This window comes from Oncorhynchus kisutch, linkage group LG18, assembly GCF_002021735.2.
Source record: "Oncorhynchus kisutch isolate 150728-3 linkage group LG18, Okis_V2, whole genome shotgun sequence".
NCBI classification, from domain to species: domain Eukaryota; kingdom Metazoa; phylum Chordata; class Actinopteri; order Salmoniformes; family Salmonidae; genus Oncorhynchus; species Oncorhynchus kisutch.
Window position 1 is genome coordinate 65,163,595 of NC_034191.2, and position 11,059 is coordinate 65,174,653.

An 11,059-nucleotide genomic window follows, 5' to 3' on the forward strand; every position below is an offset into this window, starting at 1 on the left:
AACACAGGAGGTTGGTGGCAGCTTAGTGGGTGAGAACAGGCTCGTGATAATGTCTGGAGCGGAATTGTAGAATGGTATTAAATACATGAAGCACATGGTTTCCAGGTGTTTGATGCCATTCCATTGGCTCCGTTCCAGCCATTATTATGAGCCGTTCTCCCCTCCGCAGCCTCCTGTGGTTTACAATATTATGTCCAGTGCATTCAGAAAGTATTCAGACCCCTTGACTTTTTCCACGTTTTGTTACATTGCAGCCTTATTCTATATTGGATAAAATAGTTACGTATATATATATATATATATATATATATATATATATATATATATATATATACGTAACTATTTTATATATATACGTAAGTATTAAGACCTTTTACTATGAGACAACATTTTTGAAGAGTTTTTGCTTTTACCACAAATATGAGTATTAAAAATAAAAAGAGATACCTTATTTACATAAATATTCAGATCCTTTGCTATGAGACTCAACTGAGCTCAGGTGCATCCTGTTTCCATTGATCATCTTTAAGATGTTTCGACAACTTGATTTTAGTCCACCTGTGGTAAATTCAATTGATTGAACATGATTTGGAAAGGCACACACCTGTCTGTAAAAGGCACATAACAGCCCCCTTGGTGTTTGCCAAAAGGCACCGAAAGGACTCTCAGACCATGGGAAACAAGATTCTCTGGTCTGATTAAACCAAGATTGAACTCTTTGGCCTGGATGCCAAGCGTCACATCTGGAGGAAACCTGGCACCATCCCTACTGTGAAGCATGGTGGTGGCAGCATAATGCTGTGAGGATGTTCTTCAGGGGCAAGGACTGGGAGACTAGTCAGGATCAAGGGAAAGATGAATGGAGCAAAGTACAGAGAGATCCTTGATGAAAGCTACTCCAAAGCGTGCAGGACCTCAGACTGGGGTGAAGGTTCACCTTCCAACAGGACAACGACACTAAGCACACAGCCAAGACCATGCAGGAGTGGCTTCAGGACAGGTCTCTGAATGTCCTTGAGTGGCCCAGCCAGAGTCCGGACTTGAACCTGAGTAAAGGGTCTGAATACTTATGTAAAAGTCATATTTCATTATTTAGTTTTTTTAATAGATTTGCAAACATTTCAAAAAAATAGTTGTTGCTATGTCATTATGGGGTATTGTGTATAGATTGATGTGAGGGGGAACAATTTAATCAATTTTAGAATAAGGCTGTAACGTAACAAAATGTGGAAAAAGTCAAGGGGTCTGAATACTTTCAGAATGCACTCTATGTCTGGCTCTCAGGCGTTGTTTAATATGTATTCAGCAGGCGTAGGTGCTATCAGCAATGCTCATGGCATTACATGCATGCACCTGCTTGTCTCTGCCTCTACACTTCAAAGGACTTCTCCCCACTACAGTTCAACCTGTCAGCACAACAACAACATTCGAAAGGGCGTCTCCTAATAGTTATTACATAATGATGGGTTATTAAAATGTACATTTAAATTGTCATTTGGAAAATATTACCTTTCTCTTCTCCCCTCCCATCCTCACTTTTTCTTTCCGTCTACCTCACACCCTGGCAAGGTTTCTGGCTCTCTCTGTCTCTCTTTCTCCCTCCTCTCTCTCACACTCTGGCAAGGGTTCTAGAGTCATCGTTTCCCATAGCTGTTGGGTGGAATGCAGTCTCAGTAAGAACATTGGGTGCAGTAGTGTGGTGTTCACTGTTTGGCAGGCAGGCGACAGCTACACCCCAAATTAAGTGTGAGAATCTCTTTCTCAGTTTCATGTAATGTACAGTACCAGTCAAAAGTTTGGACACACCTACTCATTCAAGGGTTTTTCTTTATTTATACTAGTTCCTACATTGTACAATAATAGTGAAGACATCAAAACTGTGAAATAACACATATGGAATCATGTAGTAACCAAAAAAGTGTTAAACAAATCAAAATGTATTTTATATTTGAGATTATTCAAAGTAGCAACCCTTTGCCTTGATGACAGCTTTGCACACTCTTGGCATTCCATCAACCAGCTTCATGAGGTAGTCACCTGGAATGTATTTCAATTAACAGACAAAGCCTTATTAAAAGTTCATTTGTAAAATGTATTTCCTTCTTAATGCATTTGAGCCAATTAATTGTGTTGTGACAAGGTAGGGGTGGTATACAGAAGATAGCCCTATTTGGTAAAAGACCAAGTCCATATTATGGCAAGAACAGCTCGAATAAGCAAAGGGAAACAGCAGTCCATCATTACTTTAAGACATGAAGGTCAGTCAATCCGGAAAATTTCAAGAACTGAAAGTTTCTCCAAGTGCAGTCGCAACAACCATCAAGCACTATGATGAAACTGGCTCTCATGAGGACCGCCACAGGTAAGGAAGACCCTGAGTCCCCCAAGACCCAAGTTCATTAGAGTTACCAGCCTCAGAAATTGCAGCCCAAATAAATGCTTCACAGAGTTCAAGTAACAGACATATCTCAACATTAACTGTTCAGAGGAGACTGCGCAAATCAGGCCTTCATGGTCGTATTGCTGCAAAGAAACCACTACTAAAGGACATCAATAAGAAGAAGAGACTTGCTTGGGCCAAGAAACATGAGCAATGGACATTAGACCGGTGAAAACCTGTCCTTTGGTCTGATTAGTCCAAATTTGAGATTTTGGGTTTCAACCGCTGTGTCTTTCTGAGACGTAGAGTATGTGAACGGATGATCTCAGCATGTGTGGTTCCCACTGTGACGCATGGAGGAGGAAGTGGTGAAACCAAAAGGTGGTGACACTGTCAGTGATTTACTTAGAATTCAAGGCACACTTAACCAGCATGGCTACCACAGCATTCTGCTGCGATACGCCATCCCATCTGGTTTGTGCTTTGTTTGTGATCATTTGTTTATCAACAGGACAATGACCCAACACAGCTCCAGGTTATTTGACTAAGAAAGAGAGTGATGGAATGCTGCATCAGATGACCTGGCCTCCATAATCACCCAACCTCAACCGAATTGAGATGGTTGGGATGAGTTGGACCGCAGAATGAAGGGAAATCAGCCAACAAGTGCTCAGCATATGTGGGAACTCCTTCAAGACTGTTGGAAAAGCATTCCAGGTGAAGCTGATTGAGAGAATGCCAAGTGTCCAAAGCTGTCATCAAGGCAAAGGGTGGCTACTTTGAAGAATCTCAAATATAAAATATATTTTGATTTGTTTAACACTTTCTTGGTTACTACATGATTCCATATGTGTTATTTCATAGTTTTCATGTATTCACTATTATTATACAATGTAGAAACTAGTAAAAACAAAGAAAAACCCTTGAATGAGTAGGTGTCCAAACTTTTGATTGGTACTGTATGTCTGTGTCTGTCAGCGTGTTTTGACATGGAGACGAAAAATGTTTTATCAAATGTTCAGATCTTTTCTCCCTTTTTCTCTCATCTCAAGTTTCATTCTTTAATTTTTATTTTTTTTATTTTTTACAATGACACACTCTGCCATGCCCATGTTAATTGTTAACTAGATGACTTTACGCAAACAGGTAAATGTTTAAGGGGGTAAAATATACAAGGCTTTTAATGATTAACTGATACAACACATTCTCAGAAGCACAGCGCACTTTGCTTCATGTCTGTAGGTCTTTGCTGAGATATTACATTTTGTATACTGAACAAAAATATAAACGCAACATGCTAAAATTTCAAAGATTTTGCTGAGTTACAGTTCATTTAAGGAAATCAGACAATTGAAATAAATTCATTAGGCCCTGATCTATGGATTCCACATGACTGGAAAGACAGATATGCATCCATTGGTCACAGAAACCTTAAAAAAAAAGGTAGGGGCGTGGATCAGAAAACCAGCCTGTATCTCGTGTGACCACCATTTGCCTCATGCAGCGCGACACATCTCCTTCACATAGAGTTGATCAGGCTGTTGATTGTGGCCTGTGGAATGTTGTCCCACTTCTCTTCAATGGCTGTGTGAAGTTGCTGGATATTGGCAGGAACTGGAACACGCTGTCGTACACGTCGGTCCAGAGCGGTCTAGAGCATCCCAAATATGCTCAATGGATGACATGTCTTGTGAGTGCAGGCCATGGAAGAACTGGGATATTTTCAGCTTCCAGGAACTGTGTACAGATCCTTGCAACATGGTGCCATGCATTAAAATGCTGAAACATGAGGTGATGGTGGAAGATGAATGGCACGACAATGGGCCTCAGAATCTCATCATGGTATCTCTGTGATTTCAAATTGCCATCGATAAAATGCAATTGTGTTCGTTGTCCGTAGCTTATGCCTGCCCATACCATAACCTCACCGCCACCATGGCGCACTCTGTTCACAACGTTGACATCAGCAAACCATCAGCCCCAACTTCTTCCCCAGTGGAGGACCCTCCTGCAGGGGAGGATACAATGGAGCTGGACCGCCAGCCTCAGAGGGTCTACCACAGGGTTGCCAGGATGATACAGAGGACTTGGAGAAGACACGTGGTGGGTGGCACCACAATACGACACACACAGGCACACACACACACAGGCACACACACACACTCACACACAGACTGTGTAACCTCTCCATCTCCTATATGTTGGATACACGCGTTTTCTAGTACTTCAAGAACCTTGTGAGGTTCTTTAACCAGGGAGACCCTCGACTCCTGCTCAAAAAAGTAAATCCCAGTGAGGTAGCACCCTACACACACACACACACACATACATTGACCATTATGAATGGTACAATGGTTGTTATTGCAGAGAGATATTCTGGATGCTGCGGTAGGAGTCCAAATCAGATTCAGACTGGGAGGGGTGTTCATTTTGACGGTGCTAAAAATGCAGAAAAAATACCTATCACTCACAATACTTGTGCCGGAATTTATTTAAAAAGCTATCTGTGATGATTTATGCAATACAAATAGATGTGTGCATGCTAATGTGAGATTTGTTTGTCCTTTCCCACATAGACAATCTTTCCACCGAGCATCCACTATAAGATCTACTATTTACATCTACACCCACGACCCATCCTGGACATGTGTGCCAATAGCCCCAAAGGATACACACCCTCCCCCAGGCAGGAGGCCCGTCCCCAGGCAAAAATACAACCAGAGGCCCCTGGTGCAGGACGAACAGGCTGGCTGGTACTGCCGCATAGAGAACAACGGCTGGAGACTGCTCTCTGTGAAGGTGGGGCAGAAGTTCAGACCCAATGATATCACACTATATCGTATATGGGTTCGTTCGGTATGATATGGTTGGAACCGCAAAGAGATACTATGTTGTCATCATTGCTTTAGTGCAGTACTCAGCTCCTCTGTGAAAGAAGATTATAATTTGAGAAGTCTATTGGTTCAGGTTGCTCTGTTAGGTGACATCATCACATTGGAGACCAATGGCAGGAAGGTGGAGTTCCACCATTCCAAACTCCAGTCAGCAGCACGTGAAGAGGAGGAGGGAGATCAAGTGGCTGAAGCAGATGTGAGTTAGTGAGCATCCTTACCTGCAATAGCACCACTCACTATGATATTCGCTGATCTGTATGCCTCAAACAGCATCATTATTGCTAATCTACACTGAGTATACCAAACATTATGAACATCTTCCTAATATTGAGTTGCCTCAATTCATTGAGACAGCTGCAATGCAGTGTACCCAAAGCAACAATGTTTTTTCACATTTCTGCAGGTATATTCATGACTGGAGGAATGTGTGCACCAGTAATTCCTCTGAGTCTTGCAAAGGTACAATGATTTATTCCTTGAGTTATGGCACATTATAACCAAACCAACAACTTCAACGTGATTATAGCATCCCCCTGTGGTCAAGGGGAGTAACAACTCCCTCTTTATCAATTTCGATTTTAAAGGCTTTATTGGCATGGGAAACATTTGACAATAGACTTCATTGCCAAAGCAAGTGAAATGGATAATAAACATAAGTGAAATAAACAATACAAATTAACAGCAACATTACACTCACAGAAGTTCCAAAAGAATAAAGACATTTCAAATGTCATATTATGTCTGTATACAGTGTTGTAACGATGTACAAAAGGGAAAATAAATAAACATAAATATGGGTTGTATTTACAATGGTTGCCATTTTCTTGTGGCAACAGGTCACAAATCTTGCTGCTGTGATGGCACACTGTGGTATTTCACCCAGTATATATATATGGGAGTTTATCAAAATTGGGTTTGTTTTCAAATTCTTTGTGGATATGTGTAGTCTGAGGGAAAATGTGTCTCTAATATGGTCATACCTTTGGCAGGTTAGGAAGTGCAGCTCAGTTCAGTCAGCTCCGTATCCTCCAGCCTCATCAAGTCAGAACGCTCCAGGCCAATCTCTCTGACTGATGGCTGGCTGACTGACTATATCACTGACCAGACCAGAAAATTGCAATACAGACTGACAGAGACTACTTAAACCATGACCGTATGCAGTGAGATTCAATTAAATGTGAAGAGAAATGAAGCAAAGTGGTGAATGTCACTTTATGTTGATACTACATTTTATATATTTGTAGTCATAAGTGTGGATTCTATATTTTTTCTACTCCACCGTTTAACAAATTGTAATAAGTCTAAGGACATCAGATGTAGGTAAACCAGACACAATGTGCGTCGAAATGTTATACCTATATTCATGTTCAAATTATCACTCAAAGAAGGACACACAAAAATGAGGGGGCACCCGGATTTGAACCGGGGACCTCTTGATCTGCAGTCAAATGCTCTACCACTGAGCTATACCCCCAACCTATAATGACTGAAACGGAATTCATATATAAAGACAAATTTACCTAACTGTATATAAAGTGTTATAAACCATATACTAATACATGTAAATAACAATGCAACAATAGTTTAGACAACGGTAAACGTACTTTCCTTTTTTATTTCCTTCTACTAGCCTGGTTGTATATATTTCATCTGATTCGGATGTGTCGTAAAACTAACACAACCCCAACCGGAAGTTTTTTTTTAACTGAAAGTGAAAACAGCCTCATCAGAGCGACAATGGTAGCTATCATATTAGCAACATTTGTTGTTTAATTAATACAGTAAATGTGTAAAGTTGATGTTTGTGCGAGTTAACTATATTGTTTATACGAAATACCAATGAATCGTGGGGTTCTGGACCTTCATTACTAGCTGTATTTGTAGAGACGTTTTGATTTCGAGTAACTTAGTCACTCGTGCCAGTGAGCGAGGAGCTAGCTAACGCTAACTAGCAGCGATGAGGGAGCCAACGTTAGCTAGATATCTCTGTTTGGTTAATGTATCTAACTTACGTGAAAAACAAATCAGAAGCCGAAAGCCTCAACAGAAGCTGGAAAAGCAAGCAGAGCGAGACGGGCGGAAAGGACGGGACAGGTAGAGCAGTGGCTGTATGCTAACAGGATAGGCCATAATTCCAATATTCTTTGCTGATAGCGATGGTGTTTCCATAAGTGGGTGAATGTCTAATTTAGAATGTATGGTAACGCCTCAACTCTTCACTACCTCTTCCAATTTAAATTATTTCGAGAAGAAACGTGTATAATGACCATGTGTATTATTTTATGACTACTACAGCGCCAGCGAAAACACACAGACTTTCTAATTGAGTAAGGCATCAAAGTAGACAACCCACCTGCCCAGCTTCGTTTGGGTAATTTTAATGAAAAACAATGCATTCTAAAATAAATCACGATCACCTTTGGTGAGTTTAGACCATTAGCTAGCTAACGTTAGCTACATAGCAACGCGCCAATTATCATCCGGCCTGTCTTTTGTTTCGTGACAACTAACAATGTAGCAATTCGCTGACGTTAACTCTGTTGTTTGGGTTGCAGTAAAGTGTTACTATGCCTCTGTTATAATTCTAATCGAGTTGTTCTGTTGTTCGTCACCAGAATACCCGTGGACTCAGATCACAGCTGAAGGACAGTGTACCGGTGACGGGCATGGGTCCACAGGTTGGGGCTTATGGCGTTCAGGACACACTCAGGAGCGGGTGAGAGTACTGTCTCTGTGTTGGACACTCAATTAACTCAAAGTATGTAACTAGCTAAACTATCAGTTTTTGATATAACTGCCGTTTTCTCCTATCCCTCTGTTTCTCTCTCAGATTTAGCAGTGTGAAAAATGAGCTGCTTCCCAGCCATGCGTTGGAGCTTTCAGAAAAGAATGTGAGTGACCAACATATTTGACACAGGTCCTGTTTTACTGAGCTACAGTCTATGCATCTTTTCTGGGAGTTAATACAAGTCTTCAGGTATTTATCTCCTAACCATCTCTGCTACTTTAGCTCCAGCATTGAGTGTTTTCTCCTCTCCCTGCAGTTTCAGCTGAACCAGGACAAGATGAACTTCTCTAACCTCAGAAACATCCAGGGCCTCCACGCTCCCCTCAAACTACAGATGGAGTACAGGGCAGCTAGACAGGTATACATACACACACTATCTCACACACAATAGCATATCTCTGATCTTCATTGAAAACAAGGAACCGTGTCTGAGCAATTGCAATAAATAACTTTCCAACGTATACCTTCACTCTTTCCTCCCCATCTCAGATCCAGCGCCTGCCATTCCTGCAGAGCTCACACCTGGCTCTGGACACTCTCAAAGGGAACGATGAGAGCATCAGCTTTGAGGACATCCTCAACGGTAAGACACACTAACAATAGGTTGTCTACAAAGGAGGAGAGCAGAAAAATGATCAGGAACTAAAGCCACAGGGAACACAGTTGAAGTGAAGCTGATGAGAACTCACGGCTATGTTGTTTTTCTGATGTGAACAACCATGTTCACCACCATTTTGTGTCCATCTCCTTGCAGATCCAGCCCAGAGTGAGATGATGGGTGAGCCCCACATCATGGTGGAGTACAAGCTGGGCATGATGTAAGAGCCGTCCGACCCCAGGACGTTTGTGTTTACCCGCTGTTAACTAGTTACCGTGTGACAATGCATCTGCTTTAGAGATGGTCACTTACTTCCTCATGTGAGACCGCACTCAATACTTTTGTATCATTGGATTCTTTTGTTTCTAATAAATCCTGTAACTCAACCATGATGTTGATTTATTGCTGGTGTGGTAATGTTTTTGTTGTACTTAATTTCTAGAAATACACAGAAGCACACGATGCATCAACATTTATTTTATTGTTCATACAAAGGCAAGATTTGTTGCAATGAGCTATGGTTAGTGGTCCTTATTTGGTACATTGATTGTGTGTAGGTTTAACTCTAATGATTTATCTTATCCATCATGACAACACACATCTGTTCGTCAGATGCCCCTGACAGTAAGTACTCCCCCTTGTGATCAAAACAACACTGCACAGCGCCCTCGTGCTTCAGCACACCCGCCACCTGTGAGGACACCAGATCCACCACCCTCACCTTACAGTCATGCCCTGCAATCGCCAGCATCCGGCAAGACGGGCTGAAATCCACCTCGTTGCTAGACTCTATGGTGAGCACGTCCTGATGTCACATAGCATGAAAGCACAACAAGATTCGCAAGTCGCCGGCGGGGCTGAAGGAAGCATGGTTAATGGAGCTGCGGCTGCCATAGAGTGTCTTGAGCACACAGGTGTCCCACAGGGACAAGGACTTATCAGCAGAGGAGGGGAGGAACTCTACACTGTCTACACTAGTGTGGCTGCGCAGTGTGTAGCTGCACCTTTCAACCTTTCAATACACCTTAAAAATAACTAGGCAAGTCAGTTAACACATTCTTATTTTCAATGACGGCCTAGGAACGGTGGGTTAACAGATTTTTACCTTGTCAGCTCGGGGATTCAATCTTCAACCTTAAGGTTAACTAGTCCAACACTCTAACCACCTGATTACATTGCACTCCACGAGGAGCCTGCCTGTTACGCAAATGCAGTAAAAAGCCACAGTAAGTTTCTAGCTAGCATTAAACTTATCTTATGAAAAATTATCAATCATAATCACTAGTTAACTACACATGGTTGATGATATTACTAGTTTATCTAGCGTGTCCTGCGTTGCATATAATTGGTGCGGCATTCGCGAAAAAGTACTGTCGTTGCTCCAATGTGTACCTAACCATAAACATCAATGACTTTCTTAAAATCAATACACAAGTATATATTTTTAAACCTGCATATTTAGTTAATATTGCCTGCTAACATGAATGTCTTTTAACTCAGGAAATTGTGTCACTTCTCTTGCGTTCTGCGCAAGCGGAGTCTGGGTATATGCAGCAGTTTGGGCCGCCTGGCTCGTTGTGAACTGTGTGAAGACTATTTCTTCCTTAAAAAGACAGCCAACTTCGCCAAACGGGGGATGATTTAACAAAAGCCATTTGTGAAAAAAGCACAATTGTTGCACGACTGTGCCTAACCATAAACCATGCCTTTCTTAAAATCAATACACAGAAGTATATATTTTTAAACCTGCATATTTAGCTAAAAAGAAATCCAGGTTAGCAAGCAATATTAGGCTTTCGACTCTGTCAATCACAACATTCTTATTGGCAGACTCGACAGCCTTGGTTTGTCAAATGATTGCCTCGCCTGGTTTACCAACCACTTCTCTGATAGAGTTCAGTGTGTCAAATCGGAGGGACTGTTGTCCGGTCCTCTGACAGTCTCTATGGGTGTGCCACAGGGTTCAATTCTCAGGCCGACTCTCTTTTCTGTATACATCAATGATGCTGCTCTTGCTGCTGGTGATTCTCTGATCCACCTCTAAGCAGACAACACCATTCTGTATACTTCTGGCCCCTCCTTGGACACTGTGTTAACTAGCCTCAAGACGAGCTTCAATGCCATTACAACTCTCCTTCCGTGGCCTTCAACTGCTCTTAAACGCAAATAAAACTAAATGCATGCTATTCAATCGATCACTGCCCGCACCTGCCCGCCCGTCCGGCATCACTACTCTGGACGGCTCTGACTTAGAATACGTGAACAACTACAAATACCTGGGTGTCTGGTTAGACTGTAAACACTCCTTCCAGACTCACATTAAGCATCGCCACTCCAAAATTAAATCTAGAATCGGCTTCCTATGTCGCAACAAAGCATCCTTCACTCATGCTGGCAAA

General features: G+C 41.9%; 1 protein-coding gene and 1 non-coding gene across 2 annotated transcripts; one reads left to right on the plus strand and one right to left on the minus strand.

Annotated features, from left to right (window-relative positions):
* Positions 1 to 6,676: 6,676 nt before the first annotated feature.
* Positions 6,677 to 6,748, minus strand: trnac-gca (transfer RNA cysteine (anticodon GCA)). The gene has a single exon. It is a non-coding gene; the product is annotated as a tRNA-Cys (tRNA).
* A 184-nt stretch (positions 6,749 to 6,932) lies between these two features.
* On the plus strand, positions 6,933 to 9,052 carry LOC109909940 (proteasome maturation protein). The gene is made up of 6 exons (XM_020509033.1): positions 6,933 to 7,014; positions 7,890 to 7,990; positions 8,105 to 8,165; positions 8,319 to 8,420; positions 8,552 to 8,645; positions 8,817 to 9,052. Exons 1-6 carry the CDS (start codon positions 6,934 to 6,936, stop codon positions 8,882 to 8,884), a joined length of 507 nt encoding a protein of 168 aa, XP_020364622.1. The 5' UTR covers position 6,933; the 3' UTR covers positions 8,885 to 9,052.
* Positions 9,053 to 11,059: the final 2,007 nt, after the last annotated feature.